This window comes from Vicugna pacos, chromosome 5, assembly GCF_048564905.1.
Source record: "Vicugna pacos chromosome 5, VicPac4, whole genome shotgun sequence".
In the NCBI taxonomy this organism is placed as follows: Eukaryota; Metazoa; Chordata; class Mammalia; order Artiodactyla; family Camelidae; genus Vicugna; species Vicugna pacos.
In genome coordinates, this window is record NC_132991.1 from 34,799,372 (window position 1) to 34,819,519 (window position 20,148).

General features: G+C 35.5%; 1 protein-coding gene and 1 non-coding gene across 15 annotated transcripts in view; both read right to left on the bottom strand.

Annotated features, from left to right (window-relative positions):
* The window catches only part of BAZ2B (bromodomain adjacent to zinc finger domain 2B), a 297,477-nt gene that overhangs the window by 19,415 nt on the left and 257,914 nt on the right, over positions 1–20,148 (bottom strand). For all 14 annotated transcript variants that reach the window (XM_072961031.1, XM_031678464.2, XM_031678462.2 and 11 more), the window contains 6 exons: positions 17,177–17,239; positions 16,025–16,169; positions 1,926–2,581; positions 1,247–1,520; positions 920–1,075; positions 123–283 (listed from right to left, as the gene is read on the bottom strand). In XM_072961031.1, coding sequence (XP_072817132.1) covers positions 123–283; positions 920–1,075; positions 1,247–1,520; positions 1,926–2,581; positions 16,025–16,169; positions 17,177–17,239 — 1,455 coding nt within the window. The remainder of the gene's footprint in view (positions 1–122; positions 284–919; positions 1,076–1,246; positions 1,521–1,925; positions 2,582–16,024; positions 16,170–17,176; positions 17,240–20,148) is intronic.
* On the bottom strand, positions 11,319–11,395 carry TRNAP-AGG (transfer RNA proline (anticodon AGG)). Its single transcript has one exon. It is a non-coding gene; the product is annotated as a tRNA-Pro (tRNA).

Consider the following 20,148-nt stretch of genomic DNA (forward strand, 5'->3'; position numbering starts at 1 on the left):
TTGAGAATTAAATGAGATAAAGTGAAAACAATTAGCAGAGTAACTGGTGTATATCAGGCATACAACAAATATAGTTACCTTCCATTATCCTAAAAACAGATATCATTCCAAGTCAATTTTACCTTCACTTGCAAACTCGCTGATGCAACTCTCCTTTCTAGATCTTCTACCTGTTGAAGAATACTCAAATCTATTTCCATTGCTTGTTCTTCTACTGACCAGTTCTCCACAATATCTCGAGTCACCTGGTTTTCTTCATTTTCATTTAATTCAATTATAGCAACTATATTTGAAAAGAAATTAATTTTAAAATCCACTTTATCCCTCTATGATTTCTCCCAGAAACTGAATAACATTCCAGGGACAGCATATACATGTAACTTTACACACACAAAAGCACTTGTGCATAAGTAGGCAGCTTACTCTTAAAAGTAGGAATATTCTTTTTTAAGAAAATAACCAATACATCTGCAGGTCATCAGAAATGTTAAGAAAGTAACACCAAGGGGGTGGGAAGGGATAAATTGGGAGTTCAAGATCTGCAGATACTGACTGGTATATATAAAATAGATAAACAAGTTTCTACTGTATAGCACAGGGAACTGTATTCGATATCTTGCAGTAGCTTATGGTGAAAAACAATATGAAAATGAATATATGTATATTCATGTATGACTGAAGCATTGTGCTGTACAGCAGAAATTGACACAACACTATAAACTGACTATACTTCAAATAAAAAAAGGAAAAAAAAGTAATACCTATTTAAGAAATGTAGTTACTGTTTGTTGAGCAAATAGAAAAATGCCTATTATTAATAAATTAAGAATTAAGATAAACTCAAATATGTTTGTTCTAAGATAAAAGAATTAATGCTCATAACCAAGCAAGAGAGCAGAAATCTCTTTTAGGTACATACCATCCTTATTCTTGATGCAAGCTTGAGTAATATAATCCAAGTGTTTCTGAATTTGTTTCTGTAATGCCTTTTCTCTTATTCCTCTGAGATGGAGCACTTTGAGCAAAGCTTTTAGGTCCTCTGGGTCAATAATTCTCCACCAACCAAACTGCATCTCTAAGTTAAGATAAATACGTAGATCTTCTTATAAATATTTTGAATATTAGTTAATGGTACAACATGAATCAAAAGATTTATGACTACATATAAAACCATCAAAGATTCAGTCATAATATAGGAATCTGTAACAATAAAGTAAGAGGCTATAAATCATCTCAATGTACCTACCTTCTGGAATAGGTTTTGGACTAGGAAAATCCACTGGTTTTGCTACTTCAACAGCTGCAGACTGAGTTGAAGAGACTTTTTCATTTTGTGGTACTGGAGATTCGCTTTTACTTGAAGCAACATTAGGAGTCAAGAATGAGTTACTGTTTCCTTCTGATAATCCCAACCCTGATCCCAGACTAGGTAAAGGTGATGTAAATGGAATATTGGAAGAAAGCACGCCAGTGGGCCACCCACAAAACTGGAGTCCCATCATAGATACTCCACTTTTCACCTGGGAAAAAAAAAACATTTTAAAAGTAGGGCAAGCTAAGAGTTAGGAAAAGTGTTTAGACTCTGAAATTGTTTTTAAAATTCTGAAAAAAAAATTCTTTCACTTATCACAATTAGAGGAAAACTAAATCCAATAGCAGTAACATTAAATTTCCTGTTTTATTTGTTCTTCCAAGTAATTCCCTTTTAGATATAATGTAACAGTAATAAGTTAAAAAGTAATTAAAGGAGGCTTTGGTTTAGACATCAGTAGTTCTGATGAAGGCTTTGTAATAGCAATTCTGACTCTTCCTATTTCAAACCGTAGCACGGATAATATCAACTGATTTCCCTTGAGAGAAAATCTTTATGGGGTCAAAGACCAAATAAAGCAACATCAAAATGAGTTACAATTAGCAGCACTAACCTGAAGAGGTGATAAAGCAAATGGATTTAGGCCAACAGGATTCTGAACAGAAGATGATCCCAGAAGAGGAGCTGGGGCAGGCGAAGGTGACGTAGATGGTGGCTGAGACTGAGGAGTCACTAAAGAAGCAGCTGATATATCAGCATGGGTAAGTGAAGTGTCATCACAAGGTGTTCTTGGCAAAAGGCTAAACCACTGTCTATTCTTTTCAGTCAGTGTTTTTAACAACTGGTCATTGGGGAGAGGACTATAGAACTTCCCTGGACCACTTGAACCAGTACTGAACAGATTATTAGAGTCTGTCTTTTCCATGTTGCTTTGTGTGGCTGTTGACTGAATGCTGCCCAATGAATGTTTTCCACTGTTTTGATAAGACAATGTGCACCCATTTGCACTACTATTTGGTTTGGGGGTCATTACATCTGACTCAGGAGGCATCTTAGCTACTTCTAAAAGCTTGCTTAATTTTGAGAAAGAGCCAGGTTTCTGAAGAAACAGATTTGTGTTATCTTTTTCTTTAGGATTTTCCTTTTGCTCACAGTGATCTGGATTTGAACAATTTAAAGTGTCCTCGGAAGTCTCAAATATTTCTTCTTTGATCTGGATAATTTCTTCCATTTTTAGTTTTTCTCTTTCTTTTGCAATTTCTTCTAGTCCTAAAAAATTGAAAAGTATTATAAAGATCAGTGACTCCAGATCAAACCAATACTATAATTATATTCTTTTACTACTTATCAAGTTATATGCATAAATATTTTAGGAAATTTTTCTAGTTACTTAATACTCTCCATTTTTCCCTTTTTTATAGATTAGATTTTTTGCTTGTTGGAAAATTAATTTTGTAACTATTACAAAAGACTAAAACATAAAAAAATATTAAGAGCCCTAATATACAGCAAAAATTACTATTAATATTTTTGTATAAACCCTTTCATGTTTTCTATATGCACACACATATATACTTAAACCTATAAATTAAAAAAAGGAAATCCTATTATATACATAATATTCTAACCTACATGTTTTGCTGAATAATACTCTGTAAACTTTCTGCTATGCCAATAAATATATAACTACATCATAAATTTTAATGGCTACAGAATATCCAATGGAATATATCATAATTTGAACAATCAGTCTACTGATGGCTATTAATAGGGCTCAGTTATTCACTATCATAAACATGCTGTAAATGATGAATTATCTTTATCTGTATCTTTGGACTTAAAATTTTTTTCCTAAGATTTACTTCCTTAGGATAAATTTCTAGAAAAAACTTTCTGAGTCCTAAGATATATACTTTGCAGACTTTTGGAAATATGTTGTCAAACCACCCTCTAGAAAGTCTAGGTCAATATACGTTCACACATCAGATGTAAGAGCATTGGTTTGCCAACACCCTCAAGGAGACTAAGTACTACCAATATTTTTTGTTTTTGCCAAAATTTAGGAGATAAAAATCTAAACTGCATTTTTTTTCTGATTACTATTAAGGCTGAATATCTTTTCATAGGTTTTTTGGCATTTCTCCTTTATGAACTTCTGGTTCATATTTTTAAACAATTTAAAAAATAATTCATAAGAATTCTTTTAAAAATATAAATATATACAAAAAATATATATATATATATAAAAATATAAACCCACTTCTTTATTTAATTTGAAAAGTAATACAAGTCCAAGTACTCTCAGTAATGAGAGGTATAAAGAAAACCCTTTCTGCCCGTCTCCCTTAGTCCCTATTTCTACTCTTCAGAGGTAAACGTGGTTAATCAATCATGTCTGTATATCCTTCTGGAAATCTTATATATATATATATATAACCATCATTTTGCACTGTTACATAAATAGGATACTATTACTCAGTTTTTTGCAATTTAGAATAAAATCCAAACTCCTAAGCAAGGCCTACAACACCATATGATCTGGTTCCTGAAAATTTCTACAACCCCTGACCACTCTTGTCCTTGACAACCTTGTTCATCCTTTTCCCCTTTTTTTCAGCTTCTCAAACATGCTCAGTTCTTTCCTTTCTTGGGGCCTTTGCACCTGCTGCTCTCTCTGCCTGGGATACTGTTTTGGTGACTGGCTTCTTATCCTTCATGTCTCAGATTAAGTCATTTCCTCACAGAGGTTTTCTCTGATCACTTTATCTCCAGTGGGATCCCCATCTCATTCCCTCTATTTATTTATTTTATCAATGTATATGTTGTACAATATTATATAAGTTATAGGTGTATACTATAGTGATTCATAATTTTTAAAGGCTATACTCCATTTATAGCTATTTTAAAATATTGGCTATATTCCCTGTGTTGTACAATACATCCTTATATACATTCACTTTAGAATATCATCCTATATTTTTCCTTTGCAGAATTTACCATTATAAGCCATAAACTGTTTGTCTATTTTCTATTCCACTCCCACCTACACACTAGAGTTTAAATCAACAAGCTTTACTTAAAAGCAGACCAATGTCTATCTTGCTTACTATTGGATCTCAAATGTTTAACACAGTGGCTGCTATCAAATGGAAGCTCAATAAATATTTCCTCAATAAATTTTCATTATATACCTTAGATAGTTTTCCATGGTAAAACATATAATTATATTTCATTTTTTTCAATCAGCTGAAAAAAATTTATTATATGGATATCTAATAACTTATCTAGCCAATATTCTATTAATGTTTAAATAGTTCTCACATGCTTCTCTTGAAATTAGTTTTTACCTGAATTAAAATCTTATACCTCAGATTTATGCCTCTGGCCAATGTGGAGAAACAGAGACTAGATTTATACTTTTGCATGAAACAACCGAAAAACAGACAAAGTATATGAATCCACAGTTTACAGGACGCTGGACATGAGGTAACAAAACAGAAAACAAATGCAGTAACACTTGTGACTGCCCCAGCTTATAGCTTTGGGTTAATTTCCAGGTTTTAGCACAGGGAGGAAGAATCCAGGTGGAGCGCGGCAGAGTCTCTGAGATGAGGAGATGAAACTGAGAGTCCAAGGGAGATCAAAGTGACTAGAATGCTCTGGAGAGAGTACTCGAGATGAGAGAGTTGCATGGAAAGAGAACTCCAGAGGTCTGCAGAGGGACCCCTTGAGTATTCAGCTGAATAAGAATCAGTGCATATGTGTGAGGAACCTACCTGAGATCAGGGAAAGGACCACCTGAAAGGATTAGAGTGACAGTGCCAGGTGCTCATACAGGCTGGGAATAGTACCTGTTCCTACCAGCCGGACTGGGAAACCTCAAGATTCACAGGTATAGGCAGAGTACTCAGAAGGATCCCGTGTCACCAGTTAGGGGTAGTTTTAGTCCTGCCTAACAAATTTTAAAAGAAAGACCTGAAAGGATTCAACTTCTCCCAAGCAACTTAATTGTGCTTCAGTTAAACAAAACTCAAAAATATCTATAGAAATTCAAAAATATCCAACACCAAACAAAGTAAAACACACAATATCTTGCATCCAATCAAAATGAAAACGCATATAAGATGCAGGAAAACATGACACATAATCAATCAGTCAACGAAACCTAACCCCAAACTGACAAGATAGTACAATTGGCAGACAAGGACATTAAATTTGAAAAAATAATGGCTGAAAATTTTCCAAATTTGATGAAAACTAGAAGCTGCAGATCCAAGAAACTCAATGCTAAGCAAAAGAAACATGAAGATAATTAAACCAAGACATACCAGAATCAAATTGCTCAAACCCAGTGATAAGAGAAAATCCCAAAAACAGCCAGAAAAAAATCTCATGCCTCATATGATCTTTATGCACTTCTGAACATTTGCCCTTAGAAGACCATCCTACTTCATCACCTCCAATTCATCACATGTGAAAAGAGTCACAAATATTCTCTTCAAATACGTGCACTCACAAATTTTCTTAACTTCACATAAGTTATTGGCTAGTAAGGAAGTATTAATATTGGTGCTTGATTTATTCCGAGAACTAGTATCTCAAAAACCACTGTCATATATTCAAAAACAGACCAACCAACCAAAATGTTTTTACTGATTTGAGACTAGTTGATGACTTTTCAGTTGCATCTAATAAAGTCAAATGAGCTGATGGTACATTTTAATAATCTGTGGTTGTCTTTAACTTTTATATTCAAATTGCTAGCTGAAATGTAAAATTATTTTTAAAAATTTGAAATATATATAGAATATTTAATATAAACAGATTCTTTAATTTTAAATAGTTTTCTATCTCATATTTCACAAAATCCCCTGCTCTTTCCAGCCCTTACTTCTTTGATATGTAGAAATGAGTATTAAAAAACATCTTCAAAACAATCTAAACAAGAGGAAGACAAGAGATGAAACAGGGAATGTTGTTCAGTTGATTAATTTCCCTGGTAGTAACTTAAGCAAGTGTATAATGATAAAGAAAATACCATTTCCCAATTAGAACAAATCCTAAAAATAGTAACGTTTGCTACTGGAAAGAGACTATCTCTTCTTGAGTTCTATCAGAATCACTGTGAAACCCTTCAGTTTACCTAATAGCTGTCACTGGACCCCAAGGGGGTCCACCATTTTCAGTTCAAGTGAAATTTTCTCCTTTGGCTCTCCTTAGTTGGGCTGAGGCAAGCTAAAACTTTCAAATAGATTTTACTAAAATCAAAGTGCAGATAAAGAATGCAAGAAATGCGAAAATTTTGGCATTTAGCATACAGGTCTCTGTCCAATGGCTTTCTCCCAGGGTTCAAGGGCCCTTACCCATTCAATCTAGCATAACCTCAGGAATACTTTCACGGCTCCTCAATGCTATCTTCATGCTGATAGCACTACCACAACCCAGCTCCTAGGAGACATCTTGCTGTTACTGTGGAGAAGACTAAAGGAATCAGATTCTCATCAGTTGTCTGTCTAGGATTGTTCCTTCCCAGTCTGATCCAAGAATTTTTAAAAAGGTGACTTTTACTGTAATACCCTCATCCTTCAGGTAAGATTCCGCCATACATCCTAGCAGGACTCAGGTTTTATACTTACAGACCTAATGCTGTGACCATATCGTAACACAAAATGGAAGAGTAATATTCACTTCACAGTACAAATAAACTTGTTGCATTTTCCTTCTAAATATCGAACATACAATCTAACATCCCCAAACGGTTAGAACAGTTAATTGAAGGGCAACACATCCTTGGTTTTGGCTAAGTGGCCATGGGGCTTTCTTCTTTCCCACTTTCCTGAGGGCCAGCAGAAGGATAGCAGGGCTTTTAGCTAGTTAATATCAGCACTGTTCTCAGGATCCTTGGTATGCAGACTTTGATTCTTGGTATGCATACCCCCAGCACTGTTCCTAGACCCAAAGGTCCCTCGACATGTTACTTAGAGAAACTAAGTGCTTCCTACCTTTCTTACACTAACCCATAAATACAAAGCAAGGTATGGAGTATACTGTGTTGTCTCTTGGAGTGTTCTCGTTACACATCCAAGTCCTATGGAACCATTATGGGAGCTGGGAGATTCAATGTACTGTAACTTCTCAGCTTGTAAGTTGCCTTCACTAACACACTATGCTGCTATTAGCACTATGTATATCTTAGTAATTTTGTGACCATGCATCTTGTACAATGGTTGGTGTCCAAGAAAGTCCTGATATCATGGATTTCTGGAAGGGGAGCACCCGGGGCAGGGGGACATAATTTCTCCCTGGGGTTAGGGGTAATTTACTGGGTAGAATTAGGATGGTCTTAATAGTGAGTGATGCCTGAAGATAGCAGAAGCCCCAAAAGTGGTACACTAAAAGAGGGTGACTAGTGGTGATAGGTGAGTTGAAATTTAGTTCTGTCTCTTCTTCCTTACCAGCTTAGAGATTTTCACGAGCCCTGAGAGGGAGGGTGGACTCAAAAGAGTGACGGCAACCCCTTCAGAAGGGAAAGTGGGGCAAACTCCCACTATCCCTCTGATACAATGTATGAGGCAACTGGTCCCTGTGTTTGTGAAGTCAGTTATTGTGAGGCATGCTCCAAGGGAGTCTGAGTGGACACAACAGCAGGAGGAAATCCAGCAGTATACAGAGTGAGAACTAGGTTCTCAACAGGTCCACCATCATAAGCATGTGGAAGGATCCTTACAGGTTTGGCTTGCTTGTTCACATGAAGGAGGGACAACAGTGATACTAAATGAAGCCAAGAAGGGGAAAACACCTGCCCTGTTACGGAATGAGCAGTCTGGGTTGACTAATAATGCTGAAACAGGTGTTGCCACCCTGTTTCCAAACGGAATGCTTGGTGGTATTTGTGAAATATATCCCTGTGATCTTCCGGACTCTTGAATTGAATGGGACTAGCTGTTCCGAGCACGATCATAAGCAAACCAGGGCTTGAAAACCCAGGAGAAAGCCTGGCAACATGCTGTTGGTACAGACACTGTTGGATGATTGGATCAGAAAAGGTCCACCTGAAAGGACAATGGTCTTGACTTTACTCTTTCATGCAGGAGGCACTGTTAGGAATGAAATAGTTCTTCTAGGTCACACAAGCCCCATTTCAGGGGAGAAAATGGCAATAGACAGCTTAGTAAATGGCACTGGTTTCCATACAAAATAAAAAGAAAAAAAGAACAAAGAACAGAGAATATTGACAGGTTCATACCAGTGAATGTGGTATTGCTCATAAACAGAAGGACTGATAAGACAGAAGTTGATGGCTGCACAACCCTAGGGTGTGGGGGTGTAGTTCTATTCAAAAACTTGAACGACCCACTGAAACCATGGAAAAGAGTCCTGTGAGATGAGACACAGAATACTGAGTGGTTCACATTCAATACTAAAGAGTTGTTAGGAGAATGGCAGACAAAGGAGATTAGATGGAGAAGGTCCCTGGGGTGGAATCTCTTTCAGGGATTAGAGACATTAAGCCTCACTCTAACAAACCGTCTGGTAAAATCTCACAGCCTCTAGACTCTTCAGGAAAGGACTCAGAATAGAACCAGGAGAAATAGCCTACATTATCCTGACTCTTTAGAAATAGGGTTACATCAGCTCTACTTTATGAGTTTGATTCAACTCCTGAAGCCAGGCTTCTTTTGTTTCCTGACTTGAGCTGTTTCAAACCTAAAGAGGACTAGGGCTCAGTCCCTGGGTTCTTCACCAAAGGGTTGCTAAACCATACTCTTCAGTTCATTTTGCTGGAAAGGAGAACAACCTCAAACACTTATGGGCTTGCTAGAAATGAGGAACCAAATATCCATTGTTCCAGAATGCAAAAGAGCCTTGGCATACACATTTCTCTACTGGAGTTGGGATTCAGCATTCATTATGGCTGAAAGACCAGAATTACAATCACTGCAAAAGCTTTTGGACCTTTTGCTTCAACTCATTGTTCTTTTCTCAGTTATGGTTGCATAACTGGCATGGATAGACGGGGGTATTTAAGTCCAGCAAAAGTATGTCCACAAATCAGCTGGACATATTTATTGTGATCTCTACTGGGAACGTCTATACCTGTTGGCCAGGTATGTTGCCAAAACCCAGCTGTACTTACGAGAACTGCCAAGGTTGTGCAACAGTGTTGCATACCTGGAGGAGAAAGAGGATGCATTTCTTAAACAAGCACAGATTCAGGTAGGGTACTGAGCAATGCCATTTCACAATTTAACAACCTGTGCAGTCAACTCGACTTGACACTAGCACTGCAAAGTCTCTGGCTAAGAGACCCTGAGTGCATTTGCTAGTTTTGGGGTATCTGATTTCCTCTAGCTGCTGAATAGTATACACCTTTTCTGGATATGGGGTTACTGTGCCTCTTGCATATGTGGGCAATATATACATACTATTAAGACTGAAACATGTGTGTTACATATTGGGGTTTCCAGAAATGATACAATCAGACAATTAGGATTCCTTTCACAATTGCTGCCATCTAACAATGGGCTTGCTAACATGGCATTGGGTGGTTGATTCCTGCTACCTCTTATCCATGGGCAGTAGAGAATGCAGAAGAAGCATTCCAAAAGATAGCTGCATCAACCCTTCAACAATGACTTCTATAAGACTGTCTGGTTTGGCTGCCCTCTATTGTTTTTACTTCAAATGATGCTTATACCTCATAAAGGTTCCTCCACTTTGGTGAAGTTCCTGGAGTTGAAGAGCAGAAATGAAGAATCTATTGGGCATGCAGGACCCTCATTTTCTTTTGTCTGATAAAGTCTTTATTTCTCCTTCACATTTTTTTTTAAATTAAAGTTTAGTCAGTTACAACGTGGCAATTTCTGGTGTACAACATAATGTTTCAGTCATACAGATACATATGTATATTCGTTTTCATATTCTTTTTCATTATAGGTTACTATAAGATATTGAATATAGTTCCCTGTGCTATACAGAAGAAATTTATTTGTCTATTTTTATACATAGTAGTTAATATTTGCAAATCTCAAATTCCCAATTTATCCCTTCTCACCCCCTTTCCTCCCGGTAACCATAAGATTGTTTATTATGTCTGTGAGTCTGTTTCTGTTTTGTAGATAAGTTCATTAGTGTCTTCTTTTTTATAGATTTCACATATGAGTGATAGCATATGGTATTTTTCTTTCTCTTTCTAGGACCCTGCATTTTTATACCTCAATATTCCTCTCCAAAAAAAGTATACCGGTAATGGTTTCAATAGGTGGCTGGGAGGTTCCTGTTGTTCATACTACAGATGAATGGATGGATACAAATGTTGTCAATAGTCTCCTGCTTTCCAGATGACACTTGCTAGCTACACCCACAGGAGGGGCAATTTTGATTCTCTCTTTTCTCCAAACAGTTCTAAAATGTGTTGTTGACTCACTCTAGCAGGGGGAGATTTTGCTGCAGTCCTTATACCATATAGGGTATTCCATCTGGAGGACATCTTTGGTGGGAAAACTGCAACTCCTGGTTTCACATGAAATTTACTGTTTCAGAAAAAAAGGACTGTATGGATCACCCCTGAAAATAATGATGGATTTTCCTTGGGTATAAACATGCCTGACCACAGAAGGTGAGAGGATGGCTGGAATATGATTCATTTACCTTCTAGATATTAACAAACAGTACTGAATAATCCTCTGCTGCTATCCCACACAATGACACTCATCTCGAAGCTCTCACAGTCTTAGATTTGTCAAACTCAACCTACTTAACTGTGGAGGAGGACCTTCAAGGCTTTCCACTCCCAGACAACACCATGGAAATTATTCCTTGTTGCTGCAGAGTTCACATTTACCCTGGCCGTTCATAGTTTTGTTATTAGTTACACTGTGTAGAACACTCTTTATCTTCTCAGGGACAGAGTGACACTCTTTTTTTTTTAAATTTTTTTTTTGTGGGGGGTGAGGTCATTACATCTATTTGTTTATTTAATATTAGATTTTATTATTTTTTTTAATGGAGGTACTGGGAATTGAACCCAGGATCTCATGCATCCTAGGCATGAGCTCTACCATTTGAGCTAGGCTCATCTCCTAATGCTTTGGTATATTGTTTATTTTGGAATTTATCTGGACGTTTGATGTTTTCTTTAGAAGGTACCATTTAAAATCCAATTGATTTATAAGTAAGTTCATTTGTTTTGGTTCGGGTTTTTTTTTTTTAAGATTCCACATCTGGTTACCAGAGGGGAAGGGGGTGCGAAGGGATAAATTGGGGGTTCAAGATTTGCAGATACTGACTGGTACATATAAAATTGATAAACGAGTTTATACTGTATAGCACAGGGAACTATATTTGATACCTTGTAGTAGCTTATGGTGAAAAAGAATATGAAAATGAATATATATATATATATATAGATGTTCATGTATGACTGAAGCATTGTGCTGTACATCAGAAACTGACACAACATTCTAAACTGACCATACTTCAATAAAAAGAAAAGTAAAAAAAAAAATCCAATTGATAACTGTTCCAGATGGAAACATCCCACCAAGAGTCATGGGGTAGACTGAAGGGAAATAAACTCTTAGCTTTAGTTAAGTAGCTGTGGGGGTTCTCCTCCTTCCTTCTTCCTTGAGGCCCCTGAGCAAGCCAGTTTAGTCACTGAGCTGGTTTGCAGCGGGATAGCAGGAAGTTTAGCTGATGTTGGCATTGTTCCCTGGGCCCTCAGTATGGGGACCATGGCCCTTTGCATTCATACTCCCTAGTGCTGTTCCCAGGTCCAGAGGTCCTTTGATATACATGTTGCTGTTTAGAGAAACAAAGGGTTTTCTTGGGCTAACTTGAGAATATAGAGTAGTGTGAAGGCAGGCATGTCTCTTAGAGTGCTCTGTTGCTTACCAGCCTGCAGCTGGATAAGGCACAGCCCTGCAGAACCACTTGGAGGCTTAGGAGATCCTGTGTGCTTTGAATCTCTCTTCTCTTAGGTTACCATCACTGATAAACTTTATTATTATTAGCACCATATGTTTCGCTCGTGGTGTGGGTTATCTCGCATCTTTCACAACATGAATTTAATTAATATTTTACTTGGGAGGTAATCCAAGATCTGATTATTGTCTCTATGTAATATTATCAGTGATAATGATATTATAGGGATTTTTTAAAAACTTGTGCATTTAAACTTTTAAATAGATGAATATTAAATTTAACTTTATTAAGAATAGATCGTGCTTTTAAAGAACTTTAAAAAAGTGATAAATGGGCAGAATATAATAACACATATTGTTAACACTGTATTAACTTTCATTATCCATTAATTTCATGGTAGTTTCTACCAGTTGGTACTTATTCATCCTTATCACCCTTGCCTCTCAGATATAGTACTTGCCTACATTATATATTTACACATGCTTGTTGTCTTCACGGATGCTATATCTTTCCAGTTAGATTGTGAGCTCTTTTAATTGATTCTTTTGTATTTCCATAGTACTTAGTACAGGGTACAGTACAGGTGCATACTAAACACTTGATTAAAAAAAGTCTACATCTGTTATTTATTTTATGACTTCCATAGTGCTTAGAATAATACAGGAGACCCACATCCATCAATGAATTATTAAAAACTTTATGAGAAAACAATCTTTAAGTGAAAAACTATTTCTACTTTTCCCTGTCATACTGTACACAATCACAAATAATAGTGTAAGGTACAATTAATAGTTAAATACCACCTTGTAGCGCTTTTACATGCATTATTTGACATGATCCTTCTAACAACCAAAGAATTTATACAGAGCCTATTAGAATTCTATTGTGGAGAGGTAATTCAGGGTCTTGAGAGGTGAAGTGGTAGGAATGGAAACTGAAGCCTAATAACTATATACTCACTCAATCAATGCTCTCTAGTCGGAGAGGCCTAATATTAAATAAATTTTAAAAAAGTCTCCTGTAAGCAATTCTTATAAACCTTATAGACATTTAATTAATTACTCTCTTAATTAAAGCATTTTTAGTGTGCCTATGGTAGTAAAGTACTATGCTTAACACTATGGAAGATAAAAAGTTGTACATACGGGATTATAAAATTTAAGTAATGTAAGTAATAGCGTGTATATCAGCGTGCCAAGATAATGGTACAAATATTTGGTTTTCTAGTTCACAGATAGTAAAAACTGGTTCCACTTAAATAAGCTAGGGAAGAGTTTATAAACGGGCTAGGATTTGAGCTGGATCAAGAAAGACAGGCGAAATTCAGATGTTTGAAGAAAAGGCAAATTAGCATTACACTGAACAGAATTTGGCAAAGCACGGTATGTAAAGACACAGAGGGAGGAACAAGTGTGTGTTGAACAACAGTAAGTAGACTGGTCTGTGTAAATTCAGATTGGAGAACAGTGGAAAGGTATTTTGAGGTCAGATTTACAGAGGGCCTGGGATGCGAGGTTACACACTGATTTATTACAACATCCTAAAGGCAGTAGGGAGTCACTCAAGGTTTTGGAGCAGAGATGTGATATGGTGACAGAATGCAATGGAAGGAGGGAATTGTAGCTGGAGAAGTTGAGGACAGTGGTAGTAATCCAGATACACAGTGAGAAAGAACTGATTTCAGTAGTGTTGCAGAGAGACTGATTTCAGACATTTTGAAGGATAAGTTGATGTCCTAAATAATTTCAGGTTTACATGCCCAGGTCACTGAGAAGTATGTGGCCCCTAAATCGAAGAAGCTTTCATTGGTCTGGGGTAGGGCCCCTCCCCCCCTTTTTAAAAAGCATCTCAGGTGATTCTTATTACAGCTAAGGCAAAGCCACTCATCCAGACATTTCTTTACGTGCTCTTTAGCTTTACCAAAGCTCTGCACCTTCAAGTGACTCAGAATTTTGTCATTTTAAATTAGGTTTCTAAGGATCATATGGTAGTTCTAGTTTTAATTTTCTGAGGAATCTCCATACTGTTTTCCATAGTGGCTGCACCAATTTACATTCCCACTAACAGTGTGCAAGGGTTCCCTTTTCTCTACATCCTCCCTCACCAGTACTTGTTATTTCTTGTCTTTTTTTGATAACAGCTATTCTGACAAGTGAGAAGTGATACCTCATTGTGATTCTGATTTGCATTTCCTTGATGGTTAATGATGCTGGGCATCTCTTCGTGTACTTGTTGGCCATCTGGGTATCTTTTTTGGAAAAATGTCTATTCAGATCTTCTGACCATTTTAAAATCAGACCGTGTTTTTAGCTATTGAGATGTATATGTATATCTTTATATGTTTTGGATATTAGTCCCTTATCAGATACACAATTTGCAAATATTTTTCTTCATTCAGTAGGTTGCCTTTTCATTCTGTTGAAGGTATCCTTTTGTTTTTTATTTTAATTTATTATTTTAATTAATTTTCCATGCTTAAAAATATTTTACTTTCAAATATTTTAAGCAAAGTTAAAAAAAAGAACATTATCCTATTAAATCAACATCTACATCCATTTTAAACAAGAAATAAAACACAATTGATGCCTCCACGTAAGCTTCCTGAATCCATCAGCCATCCCTGCCCTGAGAAAGACAGAGCATGACTTTCACACATCATCCCAAGACATGACTTTATGTTCTTACTTCATACAATTTGAATTCACAATATATTATTGTGCAAAACAATAACACTGTTTACTAGATGCCAACAATGTTTACATGCCAGCCATTATTCTAAGTACATTAAATGCATTGTTTCATGAACTGCCCTGCCCCCATTTAAGACTTTTATTTAAAAAAAGGGTAGTTCCATTGCTAAAAATAACTACTTTATATAATTTCTGTTCCAGATGTCTATGTGATTAATCAATACTCTCTCTCCAATGGACTGTTAAACTTCTACATATCATGGATTACATTTTATATCTCTTTCAATATCCTGCAGTACCTAGAAATGCCTGGTATATAGTCGGTATTCAACAAAATATGTTGAAAGAAGTTTTTGCCTCTATATATCACTGTGGGAACAAAAGCTATATCCTGAAACCAGTAAGCACCAACGTAACATTTTTGGCCCCATAAGAATTTAAACATTTGGAAATGTCCAGACACGGAGCTCTGAAAAGTTCAATTCAGATGGATTACTGAGCACATAAATGCATGATGTTCTGTGCTAGTTAATATAATAGGAACGGAGCCAGCAAAAAAACAGTTTAAAGGTAGAGTATCAAGAATCATGTTATAACACAAAACTCAAGAAAGGAAGAAGTTTAATGGAGAAGGAGGTGATGACAAATGTCAACCATGAAAAAGATTTCGAGATGAATGGGGATTATAATAAGGATCTTAGATTTAAGCAAGTTACCTCCAGGGATACTGTCAGGATGGATGCTTGTTGCAAAGGTTAAAGAATAAAGCACACGTTCGAAAACTTGACAATGGGAAGGAAGAGAAGTGGAGTAGTAGCTGTAAAGGATGATACAAGTGAAGACCCTTGCCCACTAAATAAGAAAAAGGATAGTTTATGTTTGATGTCACAAAGAGCGGCAAGAGAAAAATCATGGACAGAGAAGGAATATTTATCAGTGAAGGGGCCATTATGAGATCAAAAGGAATGGGAATCAAGGTTTTACAATATTTATCCATAAAGCAAATTGGATTCTGAAAGCACAAAACATATTGAAGGAATAACAGGGTTTTAAAAAATATGGTTTCTTATATTACTTTGTAACAGTTAATAGTTCCTACCTTCACCACTCTCCATGCCTTCTACAAAAATCCCCCCACACTGGGGAAGAATCCAGTACCGGCGTCTGTAACGATCCTGGCCAAACATCATCGAACGTAAAGAGTGAGAAGCGTCAAAGAGCTTCCTTCTGTACTGACTCTGTTGCTGTTAAAAAATGATGCATATAATTAAGCTATGGGTGTTAAGTGCTTTAAAAATTAATATATAAGTGACTTTACACTTATGATGCCTATAGAGCTGACAAGAGCTACTGGGAAAAGACAGCAGAAGAGTTAAATATTACATTCCTGGCTTTAATTTCAGTAATACTTATAAAGATAGAAATTACTTTAAGGGTAACTAGAATATTTTTGCTGCCACAGATTAAAAAGATAAATTTTATTTTATCAAGTAACTTTTAGTAAAGCATATCTTATACTTGACAATAAATTAAACAAGGTGATCAAGTATTTTATTGAGCCAAAGCAAATTGGCTTAATTCTATTGATTACAATATATAATTAATACTTACATATGTAATTGAACATACCTGTATTTGCCTGTTTTTATACTCATGCTGTAAACTTAGGTAACATAATGTGACTAAATTTGGGGATAAATTTGTGATGAACCTAACACGGATATAATATACAGGTTTCTCGTAATATTAATCTCATAATACCTTCAAAAACTCATTTTTTTAAACAAAAAGTTCACCTAAAACTTCACTAATGCTACTGAAATTCAACTTTTAGTGAGAAGTACATAAATATATATAGTTTATAAATCCATTACAAATAAAATCCAAAATATACTAATGTAAAATAAAGCATAAGATACTAAAACTATTACCATAAATTCGACTGAATTTTAAAAGTAGTTAATTCCAAGAAATAAAACCATACATTTATTGATATTTTGCATTTAAAAGAAGACCTGAAGACTACAGGCCCTGGTTAAGTTTAGTACCATGCCTTAAGTGGCACGTTTTTAACCTTGGCATTAAACTTTTAAGGTTTAATTGTGAGAATATTTCTAAAGCTCCTCATTTTAATTAGTTACAGAAAGCTTGTTTTTATTTTGCATCCAGAAACACCAATCCATACAAGGTGGGTTTATGAAACACTGCCAAAAAAAAAAAGGATATAAACTATAATCTGAAAAGTGCTTACTTTACTCAGTTTTTCAATCTGTTTTTCTAGCTCTTCAACACTTGCTGCTTGGTCACCTTCATCCTATACATAACAAAATACAGTATCATTTACCTGTTTTTGAGATTTATGCATTCAATCAATCAGCAAATCTTTAATGAAAGCCTCCTATATGCAAAGTACTAGGACAGGCACTGTGGAAGTGAGTAAGACTCGGTTCTTGCTCTCGATAGAGCTAATAATCTGGTAGGAAGGCACATAAAACATTACACTAATAAATAAAAACTGAAAACTGCCAAACAGCAGACAACTATAAGGACCTCAAGGGAGGTACAGATTAGGGGTCATGGAGCTCAGAGGAGGGTGAGATTACTTCTAGTGGGAATCTATCAAGAGAGGCTATATGGAAGAAGTTGTGTTTTAATTAGCTACTGAAAAATTGTTAGGAATTGACCCAAGAAAAGAGGACAGGGCATTTCAGAAAGAGTCTGATACATCTCAACATGAAGAGGTAAGGTAGGGCAAAGATGAATTTAGGACTAAACTGTCTAGATCTGTAAATGCTTGGCAACAGATACTAATGTGATCCTTTGAGGGAGATTAAACATACAAAACTATGCTTTACAAAGATTAATATGGCAATAGTTGTAAGATGGCCTGGAGCAGGGAAAGAACTAGAATGGGCAAATCTTGTTAGTAGACTTTTGCAATGACTCAAGAGGAAGGGAAGATGTGGGCCTTACTAGGGTGAAAAAAAGAGAATGGAGAAAAGCAAATGGATATGAGAGGTATTACATGGTTAGAAAGGTTAAGTCCTGGCAACTTACAGATTTGAGGCAGAGAGAGGTGATGGAGATGAAGGAGTAAATTATGATTAAAGGTTTAATGGGAGACTGCAAAAATATTGGTACCATTAACTGAAAGACTCTTTTTAGAGCAAAGAAGACTTTTTTGAACACATTGAGCATTTAGAAGAAAAATAATTCCTACTATATATACTATTGACTTCAAAAATGGAAAGTTTGTGATTATATGAAATTCTAGAAAATGAATATAGGAAAGCCATCCCCAAAGCATATATTAGAGGGAAAGCGTGTATTAGAGGAAAATCCTAAAGTAATGGAAGGTATATGTGCTTCTTTGGATTTCAGCTGCACTGTTTCCTATACGCAAATCATTCAACAATTCTAAGGCTGTTTCCTAATCTGTAAATTGGTGATAACATTATTTTGTGATAACATTATCTGTAACATGGGATTTTTGTGAGGATTAAATAAAAACAGGAGAGAAAGTAACTAGCAGAGTTCCCAGTACATAATACATAAATAAGATTATTTTCCTTTTTTCTGAAAATTGTACTTTAATGAGAAGATGCAGGTACATCTCAGGTTTAAAAAACATAAGAACTTGTTTTTGATGTGCACTTTCTGTAAGCTTTTTTAAAAAGCCACACTGCCACCAACCACTCTCACCAACAGATATTTCTAGACCAGTATAGTCATCTCCCCAATAAAAGAAAGTGAAAGAAAAGCCACAATAGTTTCACCATTATCTATCATTTACCCACTCCTTATCCAAATTTAGGGTGCCAGTTTACAATGGCATTAGGCATATTACTTGTGTTAACAGTGACATGATTTCTATTCAAAAGAAAACAGGCTCAATAACTCTTTAAATCTTGATACTTTAATTAATTAGATACTTAATAACTATATGATTCTAAAGGGACCAGCAGGATAAATGTTTGATAATTTGCTTATGTAAAAATCAATTCAATCAACAAATATTTGAAGTAAGACATCAAAGTAGCTATGGATCAGCCAAATTTAAGAGCCATTTCTAAGACTTTTCTTAAGATGACAAAGAAGTAAAATGTCTACTAAAGTTTTAGTTACAGGAATTTTGGCTAATAGTCCTCATAATTTTAAGAGATATGAAGGAATTGGCAAGGCCAGAGAGAAAGGCAACAACAACAAAACCAAGAACACAGACTCTAACCCTGCCATGGTTCCCCTTGGTTTCCCAACCAAAAGAGAAGGCCATTTTATGCCCTTGCATGTCAAAGTTTAATCGTCCACATAATCTGCTACATGCCAACTTGTGAGGTTAAAGCTCACCTAGATTTCAACACAAACCTAAGTATTAAGGAAAGACTCCATGTGTTGAAAAAATGAACAGTGAACAGAAGAGGGAATCATCCTTGAGATACAGGGCTGTGACTTAGTCTCAGGGCAATCTCTTCTAAGTAAAAGGGATAACATGGGTCTCGACGGAAAGACTCTTGCAATTAATCTTTTAAGGAGTATAACTACTGACACTCTACCTATACTTTAATGAAGAGGCCAAACATATTTTTGGAGGAATAATGTGTCTATCTTATCAATCAGGTTCATTAAATAGTTAAAATTTAATTTTATTAGGAAATTGTTAAGCAGCTACCAGTTCTTCATTATAAAGAAAAGCTCTCAAATCATTTAAACGAAATGTTAACTTGGTTTCCTAGGTCCTAAAATATTCACTATTTTCAAACATTTTAAAATTGTTTTCTCACATTAGTAATAAGATACACATTTGCCAAGATTTTGATCAATGAAACCCTATAATCTAATTAACTCTATAATTCAACATTCAAAAAAATTGCTTTAAATAACACATCTTTCCTAAAAAATATTAATAATGATTTTTAAAACATTAATACTGGTTTTTAATAGTCTTTATCCCTTTTAAAGAAAAAAATGTATAGTTAGCTAATTCTCCATGTGAAAAAGCCAGGTAAAACAAATAATTTCTGTAAATAAATTCTAATTTAGTGGGATGACTACCCAGTAGAATACACTGAAATCTAATACACGACTCTCTAATTTATGAGAGTTAACACTTTAAGACAATTTATAATATTAAGTGCTGAAAAGGGATGATAATTCTGTAAAAAGGTGATTAATATTGGTCAGGAAAGTTTAATTCCTTCTAAGGAAACAGCTCCACTTGCCAAA